At 31.7% G+C, this 20,554-nt stretch overlaps 2 protein-coding genes and 1 pseudogene across 2 annotated transcripts; 1 reads left to right on the plus strand and 2 right to left on the minus strand.

Annotated features, from left to right (window-relative positions):
• Positions 1-2,692: 2,692 nt before the first annotated feature.
• LOC137932847 (uncharacterized) lies at positions 2,693-3,843 on the plus strand. The gene is made up of 2 exons (XM_068776523.1): positions 2,693-2,698; positions 3,361-3,843. The coding sequence occupies exons 1-2, from the start codon at positions 2,693-2,695 to the stop codon at positions 3,841-3,843; spliced, it is 489 nt and encodes a 162-aa protein (XP_068632624.1).
• Positions 3,844-4,089: 246 nt separating this feature from the next.
• Positions 4,090-5,212, minus strand: LOC137932805 (large ribosomal subunit protein mL44-like; annotated as a pseudogene).
• Positions 5,213-9,825: 4,613 nt separating this feature from the next.
• LOC137932804 (transmembrane protein 145) lies at positions 9,826-19,345 on the minus strand. Its single transcript, XM_068776479.1, has 7 exons — positions 18,682-19,345; positions 16,964-17,239; positions 16,730-16,889; positions 15,844-15,981; positions 14,548-14,803; positions 13,901-14,005; positions 9,826-11,968 (listed from the first exon to the last, which is right to left on the minus strand). The coding sequence occupies exons 1-7, from the start codon at positions 19,149-19,151 to the stop codon at positions 11,817-11,819; spliced, it is 1,557 nt and encodes a 518-aa protein (XP_068632580.1). The 5' UTR covers positions 19,152-19,345; the 3' UTR covers positions 9,826-11,816.
• Positions 19,346-20,554: the final 1,209 nt, after the last annotated feature.

Genomic DNA, 20,554 nt, shown 5'->3' on the forward strand with positions numbered 1-20,554 from the left:
GATTTTTCCAGAACAAAGATTTTCGAAAAAAAAATTACTTTAGTATAATTATGAAACGTTAACTAAATATACCTTTCCATTCCACGTATTAGGCATATATTAATAACGCTAAAATCATTGACACGACAAATGTCAACGTATAGAATTAATCTTTGTCGCCAGATTACCGTGAAGCCTTATACTTTGAGTACATGTTACGTGACGTTATGAAAACGGGACACAGTGTAATCGTTTTGGTTTACTTATCTAATTGCATTATTGACTATATGTCGAGTATAAAAATCCACCACAGTCTCCTTAAGTTCCGGGAATCCATTTCTTTAAAACAAATTGTTTCGTCATGTCGGCCGATAGGCGTTGACTGCAATGCAAAGGCTTCTTAAGATCGCCGCGATGGCTTCAAGTTATGTCGACTGTTATCCGATCCACCTAGCGAGTGGCCACCGCCGTTGCACGAGCAATGTGGCTCGCCCCACTGCCACTTCAGACGAACAATTCTTTAAACTAAGTCGGTGACCTTAGTTCTTCTGCAGATCTCTTCATTTCTCATTTTACCTCGCAGCGAAGTTCCCTCTGCATTGCTCTCTGGGTTACCTTGAACCTTCTTATAAGGCCCATCGTAAACGACCGCGTCTCAAATCCATAAGTTATCATTTGAAACACACACCGGCAAAAGACCGTCTTCAGCTTCAACACATTGCGGTATTTTGGAAAAGTGTTTTTGTTTTGTTTATAATAGAATAATTAATAATTGGATGAATGGTAATATATGTTTGCTGGCAACGTTTACTTCTCTATTGTGTGTTGTGAGAATTTAATCATCTAAAAATGATTCGCATTCGAATATTTCAAATATAATTGCTATTTGACTAATCAACATCCAAATATTGGAATTCGAAAGAACTGTTCTACGTTTATTAAAACATTTTTATCCTTTATCAAATCTTTATTTAATTTGAAATACTGTATACTACCTCTTAGTCTTTCAGTTATATTTAATTCACTCATTAACATTATAAAAGTAAAGCTATTTGTGTTTAATTTGAAGCAAAATATTAGACTTGCATGTATTGCATACGTACATAAATTGTGTAAATGTGAACAAAAATTTGTTAACGTGTAAGTTATTAACATGTTCTCTGTGCGATAAAAGTAAATAGAGTTGTTTAATTAACTTATAAGACAAACAAACGTTCAAAATATGAAATAGACACTTAAAGTATTTTTTTTTTATTTCTGCGTACTGGAACTGGGATTGATTTGGTTGTGGTTGTGAACATTCAAAATATATTTTATAAATAATCTGTAAATTGATTTTTTCATTATTATAAAACTATGAGGAAAATATTGTAAACCAAAATTATATTCAACTAGAAATTTCTGAGTATATTTCCGTATGTTTTTCAACAATCCTAACATGTAATTGATAAATTGATTAAAACAAGGTTATTTTTACATGAAATATCTTTTTGGACTATAAGACGCACCGATTGATAAAATGCATCTCTCCAACATTGTACATATTAATTAGAAAAATATATTCTAAAATAAAATTTTAATGGAAACATATTAATAGTTAAAATAACACCTACACGCTATTTAGTTTATCCAACGGATAAACTTAGCTCTTTTAGTCGCAACTTTGTGAGTAAAAGGGACTGATTATTGTAGTAAACATAAACAATTGTAAAGAAATCTAAAGATGCTTCAACTCATAGCTATTTTTTATAAAAGTTCGTCATCATCTGATTGACTGATAGTTTCTTACATTAATAATAGAATATAACGTAAAAACATTTTTAGTTCGTTGAAGTAGGCTGACTTTTTGCTACCAATGGAAACGCATCCTTAATTCAATAATACTTACCGATAAGACAATTTTAATATTTATTGCTGTATTGATTTTGGCGAATATATTATGTCTATGTAAGGGTAATCGTCCGCCTCGGTACTATTGGTCTCTCTTAAAGTGCTATATTTTTTCTAATCTTTCCAACTTTTGGGTATATTTTCCATGTAAAAAGGTGCGTCTTAGTCTTAAAAATGTGGCATATGTTTCTGTAGAGATATATTTAAGTTAGTCGTAGAGAAAGCCCAAATTATTTTATCTTCCAGAAAATGTTTGGAAGATATCGTAGTGAGCATTTCTTGTGTTTAGTGACGTGGCTACCTCTGTATGGCTTCAGTGCGAGGTCGGCCGGCTTTAAATATAAATTTAACATTATCTGCCGTTTCAAGCCCACATGGCTTTGTTTATACATTTTGTATATAATTAATATTTGACTATATTTAACATTCTGATCATGGTACGGTAAATATTTTCTAAAATCGTGAATAATTATTTATTATTAAATTATTGTTCTGAACAAATATTGTATACCATTTTTATTTGTTAGATAACTTGAATTTTTTTATTTATAGAAATGTTCTTTGATATTGAAATTTTGGAATCTTTTTAAATTCTGTTCTAAAGTTAAATTGTCAAATTTTTGAACAGAAATAAAAATATTGTACACGTTTTGCTAGTATAATTGTTCAGCTTTAAATCCGACTAAGTTTGTTAATATTACAATAAATAATACATTCAATTATTCCGCCGATCTGCTATATCTTATAGTTTATTTTTAATAACATATAATTTTTCGGTAAATTATATACATATAGTCTTTAAGTGATATTTATAAGAGTACATATGAGAGTAATTATAGGTTCCGTTCTAAAACCTTTCTACGTGCAAGTTGATAGTTGTTATCTATAAATTTCCAATTTAACGTGTTGAGCTAGCTTCTATTTGTTTTTAGTACAGATGTCTATGTGTGAATAAATTATTGTTGTTGACTTCATTTGGTTTTTTATTTCTGAAGAAAAGAAAAGCCCGACTATCCTTCCAGACTCCTTGTACAAAATTCTGCATATCGTCGCTTTACGCTCACCGCTCTGAGACTTGGATGGGGAGTCATATGAATACAGTAAAAGCTAAAAGCAAATGTAAAAGCTTTAAAAGAATGAATAAATAGCTCATTTGACAACAAGAAGCTTTAAAGTTTGTGCACCTATTTCCTATTACTTTGTACCTAGTGATCACTCTGAAGTATGTTACATTTATTTTTGCTATTAGAATACAACAGTCCAATAACTTCAAGCAGTACAAAGTCTACAGGAACAGATAGTTAACAATAACTAATTTTAATATTTAAATTTTGAATTGTTGAATTCTCCTAGGGCCGTAAGGTCTTGTGGTAGTAACAACACGGAATCCCAAGTAGAAGTGTGTATATTCATTCCGTACTGTTTCGAATCGAGTCGGTCGTGGACTTCACATATGCGACTCCCGCTAAAATGCGTATGCTACCGGGCTAGCGGGTCGTGGAGGAGGTGGTGAATGTTTCAAACCGTCGCCACATCGTCTTCGATGTTACGATCCGCAGGCCCTTCGCTGATTCTGATGACCACGACGGCAGCACTACGCGACGCTGGAGTTTCAAGCGGCTGAAGGCCGTCGCCTGCGTCACTGATTGGTCGAACGCCGAAGGAGTTCTGCTTGAACAGGAAAGCGGAGGGAACAAATTCCGGGAGACACTGACGCAAATTTGCGACGTGTCGATGCCCCGGGTCGGTCGTCACAAGCGCGGGGCGATGCACTGGTGGTCGACGGAGATTGCGGAGCTACGCAAGGTCTGCTTACGGAGCCGCCACCAGTACACAAGAACCCGAAGAAGGAGAAGGCGAGCTCCGGAAGAGGAAATGGCCAGACTTTACAGAGAATACAGGGCGACTATAAAGGCACTGCGGAGGGCGGTAACCAGCGCTAAATTTCGGTCCTGGATCGAACTCCTGCAGTGATTCGACATGGATCCGTGGGGGCGTCCATATCGAATGATGCTGCATCAATTTAAAAGTGATTTATTTTCTCTAACGAATTTAGTATTAATGTCTAATGTTGACGTTGTCCATTATGATTTGTATGGAATTTATTATAGAAAGTTTGTAATTTCGAATTTATGAAAGAAAATAAACGTTTTTAATACATTTAATAACTAGCAGAAACATGTATTTGCAGTTTAGGTTCCAAATTTGGGATTTTTGGAGTTAAAAGTTAATCATAGCCATATTATCTTAGGTGTCAAATATTGTCTTCATTCGATCGATTGCAGCAATTTCTTTAGCGCATGTAACGGTTAAACCAAATCCTGAAAATTTTAAGATTTTGTCGAATTATTACCTGTTAGCATATAAAAAGTACATCATTACTGGTTACAGAGACTGTCAAATATATGTGAACAAATTTAAGAAAACGTAAAATAATTGTATTTGTAATAATGTATTAAATATGTTTCAATATAGCTTTCGATACCTAAAGGTAACATTTTCTTTTCAACATACAGCCCTACTCTATAGCAGGCTAATAATATACTTCTCTCAACTTCTTCAATATCCCCACAAGCCCAAGGATCTTCTATCTTCCAATATTCATTAACATACTTTCCTGAAATTTAACAATTTATATTTTATTGTTAACATTAAATAAAACAGTGAAATAAATGTGTATTTATTTTGGTTAAATTTGATATCAATAGTACATCTTGGTAAATACTACAAAGGCGAATAAATGAATATACCTTGCAATTGTGGAATAACAAAATACCTGACAAAATATGCAGCTCTCTCTTCACCAGATGACTTTAAAAGTGCTCCAACTACTGCCTTAAATGTATTATCAAAAATAAAGTTGTCAACTGGATATTCCTAAAATAAAATTCTATATTCTATAATATTGTCTCCGATCGTAGGTAACAAGCATTGTTTTTATTTGTCTTTACTATAACATAAGCATTCATTTTTGTATTTTGAAGATGATTACACATACATATCTCGTATTTTAATGTCTAACCAAGGTTTTGGGATAGATTATAGCAACACTGCCAAAATCCTAGGATATATTACTTTTATCTTTTAACTTTCATTCTTACAGCAGATCAAATATCCCAATAAAACATCATTATTTTATTTATATAAGCTTTATTATACTTTAACAGTTAACACAAAAGAAAATATTAAAATATCTTATTAAAATATAAAGATGCCAAGATAATGTCCTTCATGCTAAGATGTAAAGATATATTTGCTAAAGTCTGAGCAGACTTTTCAGATGTTTCTTAATTTCTGCTATTCCCTTTAATGGGTATTTCGGTACAACGTTTTCTTGATAACATTGCACATTTTATAAACTGTTCACCTAAAAATAAAACAATTATTGTAGAGATAAATATGTGAAGTTAGGAAGATGAAAGAGAGTGAAGATGCACACAACAAAATAGAAATTAGTTACATCATCAATACTAACAAGAAAAACGCGAACATTAACGGCATTCCATATGTACACTCCACGTCTAACTCATAATCACTTTAAACACAACACAAAAATTATAACTTGCTTATTTGGTGCCAATACCGATTTTGAATATATTCCTTAGGCATTCATTGATGGTGAATCAGATGAATCTGTCGGTTCTTTGCAACGAACACAGCGAAAAAATTTCACAACTATACCTAAACCAACTATTGTGTCAAGAAGACCGTCTGCTTCGGAAACGCCGAGTGGACTTCGTCCAGCCACCTGCGCTCCAAGTACTGAATCAAGTGCTTCTACGGAAAGTTCAGGCTCGGCGGTCAAACATACAGGTGCGATACTAACAATCCCAGAATTAAGAGCAAAGTACAGTTTTTCCAGGCTTCCACCAAAATTAGGCGCACGTTTCTTTTCCGCAGGCAACGACAGAACGACGCCCGCAAAGAACGCAACCAGTGGCAGTGCGCAGCGTGTCCGAAGCCGATTCATGGGCTCCCAGCGAACAAGTCCTGCCCCGGCACCCGCCGAGCTGACTCATCCGACTTTGAAACAAGCTCGGAGGAGGAAACCGAGTTATTAGAGGAGAGTGAAGAGGAGCCTGTATTGCAAAGGAAGCCCGAGAGTCAGGCGATGACCCGTAGCAACTTAGGTCCACTTCTTGCGAGTAACAGGAACGAACGCACGTAATGATGCTCATGACACCAAATCCAAATATGTGTTATCGCACACGCCAAACTACTCAAACCGAGGAAGAACCTAGCTTTAAATACGGCGCTAGCGGATTATCGTACAGTCGGTACGGTAGTAAACCTAAAGATGACGAAATGACATCTTCTATAAACGACGATACGAAATATCCTACTGCTCGGTCACGATATCTCGCTCTTAAAGAGCGTCGAAATCGTTTAGTAAGAAGCAAAAGCAGTCACACTGGCTTCGAAGCGGAAGACAATGATAAACAGGATGACCCTGTGTCGCCAACCACAGCATCCCCATCAGCATTTCTCTCGGCTCGATACGGCTCTGGCACCTTTAGGTCAGAGTTATATCGAAGCTGTTCATCCCATACTCTCAAATTAAGAGAAATTTCACCGGAACGGCCTGTAACTGGTGAAAAAGATGGAGCATGCGTTAAGTTCGAGGGCTAGATATTTAAAAAATAAATATGGTGAATATTTCTGCTGAACGCGATTTGCATCAAAATTCCTAATAGAATTTTACGTTTCCCTTGTCGGTTATTGGAAGCACCTTGAACTGGAACCAACCTAAGCAGACAGAACAAACGTCGATAAAGAGGTCACTCATCCGACAATTGACTATGCAGAACGTGTTTTTGCTACGAACGTGAACAGACGAGAGTCGAAAGTTTGTTTTTGCCTACACGATTTAGAATAGAGAATTAAGAAAATATAAAAACATCGAGTAATCGTTTAACTTTATTTCAAAATATAAGACCAAAGCAAACAAAAAACAAAATACCAAAAAAAATGTCGATTTATAAATAATGATTATTTTTTTCTTACATTAACTAATTATAAATCATAATATTTTTTTACAAGAATTTACTAATAAATTACTATAATAATAAGTCCTTCAAAATCTAAACTTTTTTCGGAGATTTTGAATTTTCAGAACCCTGTTGGAGATGCTGTCAGGGCCGCGAGCTGATTTATTTTTCAGACCCTTAATTAGGTCGGTGACCTCGTCGGAGGTTACGGGAGTGCACGCACGCAAGTGATGGGGTTCCACTGGAGTGGTTGAAGGAGTGCAGTTTCTCCATACTGTCGGCCAAACATTCAACCTTGTCGATGTCACCGAAGGCCGATACGAAGTTGTGAAGAAAACGACTTGAGGAAAATTGGTAACAGTTTAGGGCCAATGAATGCTCCCAGCTCAGGTGATTTTATGAAACCATGGGTCACAGCTGACGATAGCCAAAGTTCATCTGGGATTAATTAATAGCAGGACGGCCTTGTGGGAGAAAAATAGCAACATTAGGATAGCAAGATGAAAGGATTCATTTTGTCAGATGACGGTAGTTGTGTGATTAGGAGAAGGACTTTTAAGTAGTTGAATTAATTAAAGTTTTAGAAGTAAATTCGAGTATTTTTCCATTGATCATTCCAGATATATATTTTGGGAGAGACAAGCAAAAAAAGTAGTCAAAATAATCTAGATCGAGTCATGATGTGCCGACTCTTGGATTAAGAGATCTTGAAAGTTATAAAATTTTTGATAGAGCATTTAATTTCTTCTCATGTATGTATTCTCGTTTATAACACGTGAGTAATTTAATCCTTCGATCAGTTTCTGTCTTAGATAACACTTGCATAAAAAACATCTTAATACCAGATTGTACAATTTACAATGCGTTTGAATGTAGGTGTAAGCTTTTATATATTATTTATAATGGTACAGCCTATAGAAGAACCGACGGATTCAAAAGTTTATTTCATTTTCAAAATTTTAACTTTTTACAACCATCTGTCCTTGCAGACTGTAACTAACAGAAATTATTGGCCACTTAATTTCAACAGAAAACCTTAACGAAACATATTACAGAGTGATCACTTCTTTTATTAAATTAATATATATGTTACATTATTTTTGATTTATATTTATACTATACAGGTGATTGGAAATTGGTGTAAAGGTTTTAAAACTTTTACACATAACCAGTGATCCTGTAAAGTTAAATTTTTTAAAATAAAATATTTAACTTTACTAATAAGTAACAACTTGTATGAAGTTCGATATTAAAATATTAGAGGAAACCATTAAATAAAGCCATAAGAAACGTCAATATTTTAATTATTTTTGCACATTGATTTTATTACTTTTAATGATATAATTGTAATTCCGTACAACTAAATATAGTTATAATTAATTTATTTAAATATAGTTATCATTACACAAACACATTAATTCAACGATTTTAATCATGAATCTATTTTTATCAGTTGGCAAATGTCGATTAGATTACCATTTTTAAATAATTTTAAAACTTACAAAAATTGAGAGGTTCAATACAAGATCAAACCTGGAAATCTTCTTTCTTGTATTTCAACAATCACATACATGTTCATAAAAGTATTTTTTTAATTGAACGAAACGAATTTATTTATTATCTATAACTTGTGTTGAAATACGGAAAAACATGCGTGGAGCAAAAGTCTGTGACAAAGGTTATCAAGTAAGAAATTGGATTTAAAACTAAATATAATATACCTCGATGATAGCATATCAAATAAAATTTATTTTCTTTTCAATTGTACATAGATCGATTACGGAATGCACAGATCCCTTGTTATTCCTTATACTCGTTACAATTTAGATTTTTCACTACTCAAATATCATTTTAGCGAGTACTGATTTCAGTGGTAGCTCTAAGAAAATTATGTCATTATTTAAACATTGTCAGAATATTTAATAATGAAATTTATTTGCCACCAAACATTTTTTTACAACTTGAGATCATATACTTTATTTAGTGCAAAGTTTGTTATAGCAAATTTAATATTTACTAAAATGTAACATCCGGAACTACTCCTTAACACAATATTCGAATAGGTTTACAAACTTAATTTTAATTCAAAGATTTTAACATTTAAACCATAATTTAATATGCCTAATTTTTAAATTATACCCTTTATACGCTAATCTCCATTTTCTTAGCCCCGAAATCAGAAAAACTGTCCAGGTGAGACCGTTAATATTACTGTGTATCAGTTATTAGTGTTGTAGCCATATTTATTCACTAGCCATAGTTAATGTAGCGCTATTTCGCGCTTTTTCCTAACCAAGTCAGAGATACATGTGATTGTAGTTGTCAACAATTGTAAACAAATTTAAAAATGTGTTTACATGTGCCTATTATTTAAAAGAGTTAATCCAAGGAAATATTCTTTTTTTTATTTTTGTTCTTATTGTCTTGGTTGTCAAAAATGTTATAATCTGTCTAGGTTTTCCGATATTTTTATTATCTTTATCCGAAAAACACACAGAAATAAATAAAGACAAATTATTCCAAAACTCTACATGATTACATAGAAATAAGTCCAAAATATGCTACCAACGATAAAAATAAATGAGCGACAAACGACAGATGCGTGTAAACACATCCTTAGCTTGTTATTTACCAATATAGAGATATTGTACATTTCTAGTATTATCTGTGATGAATATTGTAAATTTTTTTAACTGGTAATACCTTTTATCTCACAAATTAACGGGATGCAATTTATTGTGTCACAAAACCATGCTTAGTACTTATTATTATCGGCAGGCAGTTTCACTCACCAGGAAACCGCCTTTTTACAATCTAAATTGAAAAAGAAAAAACATCGAAATTATCAAAATAGACACACCTTATACACAAATCCAATACCTTAACATACTTACACGTGAAACTAAATTAGGTTATTTTAATTACATTCTGAAGTAAGAATTGTGTGTAACTGTAAAACAACTGTACATTAATAATCATAAGATATTTATTTTTAATATGTCTTTTTAGTACAAAAAAATCGTTTTACAAAATATGTACTCTTCAATTGGCACATACATGTGAAACCACAACTTATTTATTGGCAAAAATAAACTAATATTTTACATTCGAAAAGTAAATTATTTAGACAGGTACAGTAGAATAATTTTCAATATACCTAAATTCAATTACGACACGAGTAATTAAAAATCATTCAGTAAAACATACATTTTAAATAGTATTTCTTAACATTAAAGTGTATAATTGTGATAACATAACATGAAATGAAATAATGATAGGAGAATCACTCTAAAGCAGAGGCTGATCAGGCCACTGCCCTCTTGAAAATCTAAGGGTGCGCTTTATGTCCAGTGGCGGAGTCCTTTAGCTGTAATAATCACGATGAGGTGTCAATAAATTTGTCACCAAAGTTAAATTTCATCTTTGCTTATGCAACGATAATTAGAAAGTAATTTAGTTTATATTTTCTTGTTTGCTTATTGTTAAATTTTTAATTTTTTCTAACCATGCATTGAAAAAAAGGAAGTTTAAATTTTAAAAAATTATCCTTCCTTCCGTCCTTATTTATTTTTTATTTTTAAAGAAGCCAATTACCAAGATTTCCGTTTCGGAGCTGCGTTCATTTCACTTTTAATATTTCTTTGAATAATTTTAATAGCCTGTTTTTAAAATTAAAAAATATCACAAAGGCCCTTTCGCATGCAGTCCAATGTTTTCCTACCCTTATTGTAACTGCTTACACGAAAAGAAAATTTAACTTCTTGAATGAACATGATTTTAATTTATATAGATTATATAATATTCGATAATGTTATTTAAACTAAAACTACAGATAATTTTATTTACAAATTGCATCTTTACACTGCGGCAATCCAAATAGACTGCGGAATTATTGAAAAACATAAATGTAAAAAAAATATTTTAGATATAAAGTAACTTTGAGTAGGAAAAGAAAATATTTTGCATAATACACTAAAATTATAGAAAAACTCATAAATGTTCTAAGTCCCAACTTTTGGCTTTCTTTAACGGTTCAATTAATAAACAAATTATTGAACACTTTTATTGTAATGGATGCCTTAGATAAAAAAATATAATTACAGTAAAAACAAACACCTTTTATACTTTCGCAAATATAAAAACAAAATAATTGTAATTTTTTTCGACATGCTGTCCATCGCCAAAATGTCACTTTATTGATGTATCTGTCGACCAAGTCTTTTGATATCATGTCCGGACACGATAAGAAACTTCAAGACCGAGAAAGATACACTTTAAGAAATAAATTTTTATAATAATTCCTATTCAAATATATCAAAATCAAAATCAATTTTAGGAACAAAATCAATACATTTTAACATATTTCTATACATACAATCATGCAATTCATGCAGCAATCATAAATGTTTATTGCATATCTTATACAATGTCCATACACTATTTTATTGAATTAATATTAATCTAATTGTAGAGTTGTTATTCTTTTTCTAGAAGCTGCCATCAAACATAGATTACAGTAATACAATTTAATTTATCGATACACACAAGAGACCAAATGTATGAAGAGCATGATTTAATTACGTCTGGGGCCGTTCAAAAAATAAGCAACTTGAAATTTTATTTGGGGTTCAGAAAAATAACATCCTCATCACACCATTTTACAGGAAATATGACGTCATAAAAGTTAAATTACTCCTTTTTCTCAATTTTTTAAGCCTGTAAGAAGTTATTAGTGTATATAATTAGGTATTATCGCACTAAGCAATAACCTCCCACCCTCAATCTTCAGATCAAACATATTGTATGAACGGCCTCTGTTCGAAATTCTGAAGCGAATTGATGACAAATAAAATTAAAACGTTCACATACTTATACGATAAAATCTCTTACGGTAGCACTTAACTAAAATGTACTTTTATTTTAAAATTACGTTTGCTCGTTCAGTTTCTATCCGAAATGCTATGACATTGCGACGCCATTCTTCTGTGGCGGGCGTGTAAATATCACGTCTTCGTCGTCAGCGTTCATGATCTCCGCGGAGGTCAGGGCGATTGTGTCACTGTGCACCACGTGCGGTGATTCATTGAACTCGTCTAGCTCTTCTACATTGCCTGTAACAAAACAAATTGGGATAATTTAATAACTTTTATAGAGCATGAGAAACGATTTTTCTTACCAGATGTTTTAGGTTTCCTCCGGGCGTTTTTCTTTATCATCATCACCATTTTAACCGCACATTGCCTCCCTCAATTTTTACGACATTTGAATTTACGCTGGAATGTTGAATGAGACGAATGAACAGGTTCTCTCCTGTGTCAGTGCCAAACACGGAACAAATACTCGGAAAACACATTTGAAAAAGTGGGAGAAAGTGTTGGTTTATTATATGAAATACCTTTGGATCCAAAATATCTCAGCAATAGAATAGGTATGTGACAAACTACACCTGCTTATGCGAAGGTAAAGATCTCAAAAATAGTTGCTTTATTATAGTGCTACCGAAACCGCTGTACCGCGCCATAAGGAAACACGACAAGGTGGGGGCAGAAAAGGAAACATGTGCACGTGCTTTGACGACGAATCGGGGAACTAAATTCACCTCTCAATATTAATTATTCAATTAGTTAATGAAAAACAAAATTAATGTTTGATGAGTCAAAAATATTTGGTCCAATGTTTGCTGTTCATCTCCTCAGCTTTTTTAAAATGGAATCCCCGAATTTTAACGGCATGGCGTAATTAGAAACAAAAAAAGAGATTTAACAAAAAATTAAAAACTTGAACCTCCGAGCCGAGCATCCTCGTCAATCTAGCGTCGCACAATAAAAAGTGTACTACTTAAGCAGCGACGCAACTTCGAAAAGAAGCGAAACGAAACGACGCAAAGCGAGGTATTGGTTTAACGATCAGTAACGTATGTAAAAACTTTGAAAAAATCTAAATGTTTTAATTTTTAATACTCTTATAAATTATTTTAATAACTTCAGTCTACAATATCATTCGTATTTAAAATAAATTGAATAGATATTTATATATCAAACACAATCGTGTTTATCTTTTGCTATGTCTTACATATTTATTTTAGGAATGATAGGTTATTATATATTGGTTCAATCCCAGGTTTTTACAAGAAATAAGCTTTTGTGTCACCGCGCCTCGAGCACGCACCGATTGTGTTCTCAATTGGTATCCGACCAGGTTGATTTGTTTTCGTGCTTATTGACGGAGTTCACTGAGGCCGCTTATATCTTACACCGTCGTTCTTTCAGACCATAGAGGCACACTGCCTCCCGCCCATAAATCTTTATGGAGGGATATAACCTTAATCGCCATACTTGGAAGGCGGGTTGGCAATCACAGTGTGGTATTATGATACGCAGAGGACGATGATGCCTCTAGAAAGTTATTCGTGAATAGTGGAAATAGTATAGAATTAATGCAGAGTGTAAATTATGTATGATTGTATAAGGGGGATCGAACACGCGTCCTTCGAACGCAAGTCTCAATCCTCTACCGCAGGGCCTTTTTATCAGACTTTACGGCTGGAATTTGTAATTTTATAATTTCACCTAGTGTTAGCCAAATCTTTGTTTTTTCTCTTCATATCTGTTTGACTTGTTGACAAAGGCCGCTAATCTTTTCCATTCCTTTCTATCCTCTGCCACTCTATGCCACATGTTATCGATTGATCTTTCCTGTAGTGTTATCATTATAAAAATACCGCCCTATAAAATGTTATTTAAAAAACAAATAATTAAAAGGAGCTTCAATAAGAAATTGAAATGACATTTTGACATCAACTTCTAAATTGATAGGTTGTCTCTAAAGCATACGCTTCCTCGGAAACATTCCGCCCTTCTCTATCTTGACAAATACTTCTCCAACCACAAGTATGATTGCCCTTCCCATCTTTTCACTTTTCTATCCTTACTCCTTTTCAAATCACTAGGGTAGCACTTTGGGATCCCATTTGTTCGCTTATTTCTTTGAGAACGAATCACGTGTGATTAAGAGTGAAGGGAAGAAAAAAATAAATTATTTACCAGCATAGTCGGAGGAAGTTAGGAGTAAGTACTGTTCGGACCGTGTCGGCCACAATAAATGTGCCATAACACAATACGCCAAGCAATCAGCGGAGTAAGTTATACCTGTAACAATACAAACATTAGCATAAAATATTATTATGAAAACTTTTCATAAACATTTAATTCAGGAAATTTTCTTTGCATTTTATAAAAAATTTGAGTTATATATTTTCAAAGGTAAAAGTTAAAATATGTGGGTGCCATTTTGTTTGATGAGCAAGGTTCATTTTTGGCATCTAAATTCTCAGATTGATCTTTGTACTTCTTTTACTGACATGGCATTAGGTTCATAAAGGTCACTATATTTTTGACAGCTTGCATTGCATTTTTTCAGTCCTTGAAGAACAATTTTAGAATTATGGAATTTCTTCATTAGATTAACCCAGACAGAAAGCAAAATTACTGAATAATAGCCACAAAAATAACTTACCAAAATAGTTTCTTTATTTAAAATGTAATCTTTTAAATGTCATCAAAACCAGCAAGATTCAAATAGTACATCAAAAATGATTTTACTACTAGATTTTACATAACATGAGGAAAAATTCCAAAAAAGGAGAGTTAAGACACTCTGAGGTAAAAAATCAAGAATTAAAATTACTTACCCAACAAAAATTTAAACCTCCACAAGGGACTGATTTGCAATGCTATCAGCGCTATTATCGGCAAATAAACAAACCAGACCAGGCTCGACGCTCCGAAATGAAGTAGGAAATTGAGTTTTGTTATGTTGTGTTCATATATCATGGTATTGCGTAGTTCTAAAACGAACCAGACCATTATGGCAACACGCAGCGTGAGAACTAACCATCCTGGCCATGTTTGATATTCATCTATTTCTTCAATAATATCCACTTCTGTCTGTAATGTAGAAAATGAACCCATAAAACATTTTTAAAATATGGCGTTAATATTAAATTTGTTTCTTCAAATGTTTCTGATAAATGCTGTTTCTATTGAAATAAATATTAAAAGTAAAGTAATAGACGTGCTTGTAAACGGTAAAAAATTGCGTTAGTATGGCCTCCTAATGTCTGAACTGACACAGTTACAAAAGTGTGTAACACCATGCATGAGTCCATAAAACTTTTCCAAAAAGCCTAGTCTGCAGAAAAATGGCCATGGTGACTGAAATGATCGTTTATGACCCGCAGTCATGAGGAAATAACTAAGAAGATTGTGCAATCTCCTTTAATCAAACCACCTAATTATTGTATCAATCTTTCTAAAATATTTCGGATTGGTAAACAGTGAAAACATGTGCATTGAACATGTTTTAAAGTATTATTATCCTTCATTCCAACTAATTATACCTATTGAATATTTTACATAAGAAGACAAAGCTTAAAAATTAAAAAAAAAAATTGACGCGCAAATTTATTTTCTTTTTGTAGAAATTTTTTAATGTGTAAGGTACACATTAAAAAATTTCTTAACCTTAAAATAAAATTTTCTTGACTAATACACTTGGCTCCCTCAGGCATCACATACTGGTACAATTAGGTATCCCAGACTTCTTAAACACGATGTCGAATTATATGCTTAATTTATTCATTAATATATAAATGTTTTTAGGTATCCATTTAGTAAGTATATAAAAAATGCATAAAAGTATGTAATACGAAAAAAAATTAAAATATTTTCTTAATATTTTTAACATTAAATAAATTTATAAATACAAAATTAAAATTAAATATATTTATATCTATGTCATTTATATATTCTCTATCCTTTATATTGTATCACCTTAACAGAACTAACCACTGAGTGATTCTAGCCAAATGAACTGATTGTGAACACAGATAGGAGAGACAATCTAAAGAGAATTAAAAAAAATTAAAGTTAATATGAACTGAACTATAATCCAACTGTATTTTTTTATTTGTCATTAATGTACATACTGTATTCCATATGTAGAGGAGTATATGAACTATGCCATAAGCTAACCATACACCAAATACGAGAGGTTTATAAGTCAATTCCAATCTTGTGACAGCCCATCCCTTTGCCAGCAACAGCAGTAATAACATAAACAGTGTCTGGAAATAAATGAAATAATTATCAATAAAAAATTTGTATATTACACAGGCTCCATTTTTAAAACATACTGAACATCAATAACATTCATCTAAGCATAGTTGGCAGGCATTAACAAATAATTAAGATTTGTTTTACGAAAATTGTGTCTCCAGAAATGATAAGTACATCAGAAGAGATTAAATGTTTCAATGCATATTAACCTAGTATTTATACATAATAAATATCAGAGGCAGCTTCAATAAGGTACTAAATAATTTAGCAAAAAGAAGTATTTTCAGAGACTAGTTTGTCTTCTCACTCGTCCATTTGTAATCCAGGATTTTTTGATCTGAAAATCATTACCATCATCATATATTCTTCCACCAGAGATTTATAATAATAGTGGTTGGAAGTAGCCTGCACCCAGCTTCTTGCAATGACCTTAACAAAGACGTTTGACACTCTTTCAGGTGAAGCATAGTGTACAACGTGCTTGCTAGTCCGTGGTCTTTACTCTAATAAAAGTATAGGAGAAATGTTTGAATGAAAATTTATTAAGTTCGATAAATGACCGATCTTGCGCTGCTCGCGCCCAGCGGCTTTATTGGATGATCGGTACGCCGCCTTTATTGGATCATGATAGCCACTCGAGAACGGTTCCAATGGCCGGTTGCATGAAAGATATATATTTGCTTAGATAGATTAATTAAAAATGTCTTCTCCAAAAAAAAATTGTTAAGGTTAATTAAATGTAAATATAATACATACTCTGCTCATAATATCGATAATGTCTCCTGCGACAGCAAGAGCTTCAAATCCAATACCATCAGCAGCAAATTTTACTGTATGTAACACATTGAAACAGAGAGCAATAAACTCTAAGATAAGACTGAATGTAAATAACTTTGTCACAGGATGCCTCTGAGTTCTGAAAAAAATATTTGTGTCATTTTATTACTTCAAAATATAATATAAAAAATAATTTTGTTAAATAACATTTACCTCACAGCGTACATTTGGACTGGTACTAAGATCACATAGCACAGAAAGAATACCAAATATAACTCCAATGTGTTTTGTCTATCAAATGAAAATTGATAAACCATTGTGTTATACAATGAAACATTTGGACTTCCATTGACCAGCCAAAAATCATATTTTATAGTTTGTGGCATGGAAGTTAAAGTCTTATTATCCATAGAAGGCGTTCCAGTATAATGATGCCATGAACATGTTGTTTCATCTAAGTAACAGGATACCACTGATATATACCAGAACCTAAAAAAACATTGTTATTAGTTAATAATTAATCTGCAAAACTCCTTAGGAATTCTTAACCAGTCAACCTGATATGTGTTTTAACCATCTTTTAACATACATGGACTAATCTAAATAGAGTTTTACTGTCCAGATAGCGATTGCAGTTTATCTTAGAGTATAACATGAATGATAAAAATGCTATCACATAACACCTAAGAACATTATTTTTAAAACTGAAATGTAGGTAGGGATTGTACCAATCAAAATATTTTAAACAGATATAACATTAAAAACAGATATGTTTGATGTTTGTTATACATTGTCAAAGTTATCAGTTATAAGAATAAACAGCACTCAAAAGTCAATATTTTTTAAGACAGGTAACCATCAATAATTCTAATTAGTAACATTACAATATTTAACAAAAATAAATCAAGATTTACAACACAATGTTCAGGTTATAATGACACATATTTTTTTATTTATTTATACATGTTATAAATATAATTATACTAAGCAAATGAATTTTTAATTTGTCATATTTGATAATTTGACACAATCATGTCATGATCATGAGTCATGTTATATGAGGTAAAACAATGGATTTATATCAATATCATCATCATTATTCCTGTTGACACATTCACTACTAGACAAAGGCTTCCCCCAGAGGTACAATATGGGTTCATATAATCAGAAATTGTGAAATAGTGGAATAAATATTAATAAACCTAAAATGATCTGGTGATGTACATAAACCACATATTTCTTAAATTTTTGAAAATATAGTTGGACTATGACTCAATTAAGAAATATACCTGTATTTTAGGAGCCAAATATGGTTACCTAAATATTAAAACAATTGCAGCTGTAGGTTAGGATATTTTTTAATAAAATTGTTGTAAATTTCTAGTTTGATTTCAAGATTTATAGAAAAAAATTCAGGTGTAGATTGGTGGCACTTAAAAACCACCAAATCTATAGCTTCAGTGATATTAATATGTAAGTATTCAATTCAGTTTCAGCAGAAGAATGATTAACACAAAATAATAATTGGATTATGAAAATTAAACCTAGTACATAAGCAAGTTTTAGTTATGTATTTGTAAGTGACTATTCAATAATATAAAATTTACAGCAAAGTTTGTCTCTTTTAATCTTAATAGCCTTTGTATGTCTTGTCTATAATGATAATCATCTTACATACCATGCTTTTATTTCTATGTTTTATTTCCCTGTATCTGTATGATATCTGGTATATAGGACAGGTCAATAAACAGCAGTTTGTGGCAAACTGCCACTCTAAGTCAAATTGTCAATCTAAATAAGTTATCACCATCAAGTTGTAATGTATGGGTCATAATGAAATGAGATATCTATTATAGACCCCATGTAAGATTTGAAACAACTGGGAGGAAAAGGGTAATATCTCTCCTCTCCGTTATATCTTTTGCAATTACCTTGGTTGTCCCGTATTCTGGATGACATATGTAAATTGATTATTCTTGATCACATTCCACGGTGTGTCTTCATCAATACATAATTTCCCTTTCGCACAAGGAATACGTCGGAACAAATCTTGACCACACGAATTACACTTTGGATGGTAGGCAGAAGTGTTTAGATTTTGAAACATAACTTGGCAAGCTGTTTCTTTATCCCTAATATCACGGTTTTTATAATAATGAATAAAATGTCTTCTGTCTAGAACAGCAAATGTGATAGGATATTTAAAATGTTGATTTGATGTAATGTTTCCAAAAATATATCCATATGTTTCCTTTTGAAAATGGATATCTGTCTTCTGGAACCCAAATTTGACTAGGAACTTGAAAAACTCTTGAGTAGAAAACTGGCCTTTTATATGTGCAGAGGATGCACACAGAAATAAAGTACAAAATAATAAGAAAATATCTTTGATAATACACATCTTGACGTCAAAGTACCATCACACCAAACTAACATTTCTATAATGTTGTGTTATATATTTTTCATTGTTATACACTTAGAAAAAAAACTACGTACTTCACATCACTTTTCTTAATTTAATTTATCGACTCAAACATTTGCTTTGATATAAAAAATTAAAATAAATGCAATAATATTTTGCTACGCGAAAAACCACAAGGCCATTTCATCTATGTCAAAATAAACTGTCAACTTTACTTTTTTGGTATAGCAGAAGGTACAATAGAAGCTGTGAATCTTTGTACTAAAACGTTAAATTTTTATAAATAAACTTCACAATTTTGTTTATTTGAATAAAAAATAACAAATTTTATGCTACAAAGTACTATTACCCAAGTTTTCCAAAATATTACTATAATTATGTATTATATATATAAATGTGTGTTGTAGCATGTTATAAAATGCACATTTCCAAAGAATTGTTCCTCAAAATTACTATGATTATAATTACTAAAAATTAGTTTCCTAATTCCTGATATTTATTTTTATCAATCTATTTATACTGCATGTAAAGAAAAAAATTAATATAATGGACCATTTAAAATTTTTTGTTAGCGAGTGAAAAGGATAGATCATTCTTAAAAGTGTCGACAATTGAAAGAAATTTGAAGGGTTATTTATATAGCTACTAAAAGATGTGTCAATAACGACTTAATTATTTATTTCGATATAATTTTAAAATTTTCATTTTCTTATTCACCGTCATTATTTTGGTTTCTAACAATAATAAAGTTTAAGTCAAAAAGTTTTTTCTTTTTAACCAATCAATTAACAGTTGTATTTTAGTCCTCACTGATGTAAAATTTATCACTAATGTAAACGCATCCGTATGTATTAAAATTAAGCAATAAAATCATTTGTGCATTCACGCGCATTTACTGGTTACAATGGTAATGGTGAATATACTCATGACTGTGTAAAAAAGGCATAATTTTTTAAAGAAACAAAAACATTTTTTTTTATTTTGTAGGTGAATGTTTTTTTTTTAATAATATATTTAGTACATGTATAAAAATTATAATGATAGTAGTATTTTTGTCGTAAGCTCTATTGTCAATACATAAATATACCAGTAACAAATTTATACATTATTAAAATGAATTGAAATCTTATTAAAACATACTGTTAATTTCGGTTCTATAAAATAAGTGAAAACCGTATAGGCGTTTTCTTAAATTTTATGTTAAAGTGATGAGCTTTAAACGGCTTCATTTAGTACCTCCACAAATCGTTTGTCTTTTGTAAATTAAATTTTTATATCGGTTAAATAATACTATTTCTTTAAAATATAGTTTTATGTAAAATTGTTTTACAGTTGTAATATTTACAAAACAATCATTAATTGTACTGAACCCTATTTTTAAC

The sequence above is a fragment of the Battus philenor genome, unplaced genomic scaffold (genome assembly GCF_028537555.1).
Source record: "Battus philenor isolate CCGP_79_NKW_IND1 unplaced genomic scaffold, ilBatPhil1.0.hap1 SCAF_12, whole genome shotgun sequence".
Classification (NCBI taxonomy): Eukaryota; Metazoa; Arthropoda; class Insecta; order Lepidoptera; family Papilionidae; genus Battus; species Battus philenor.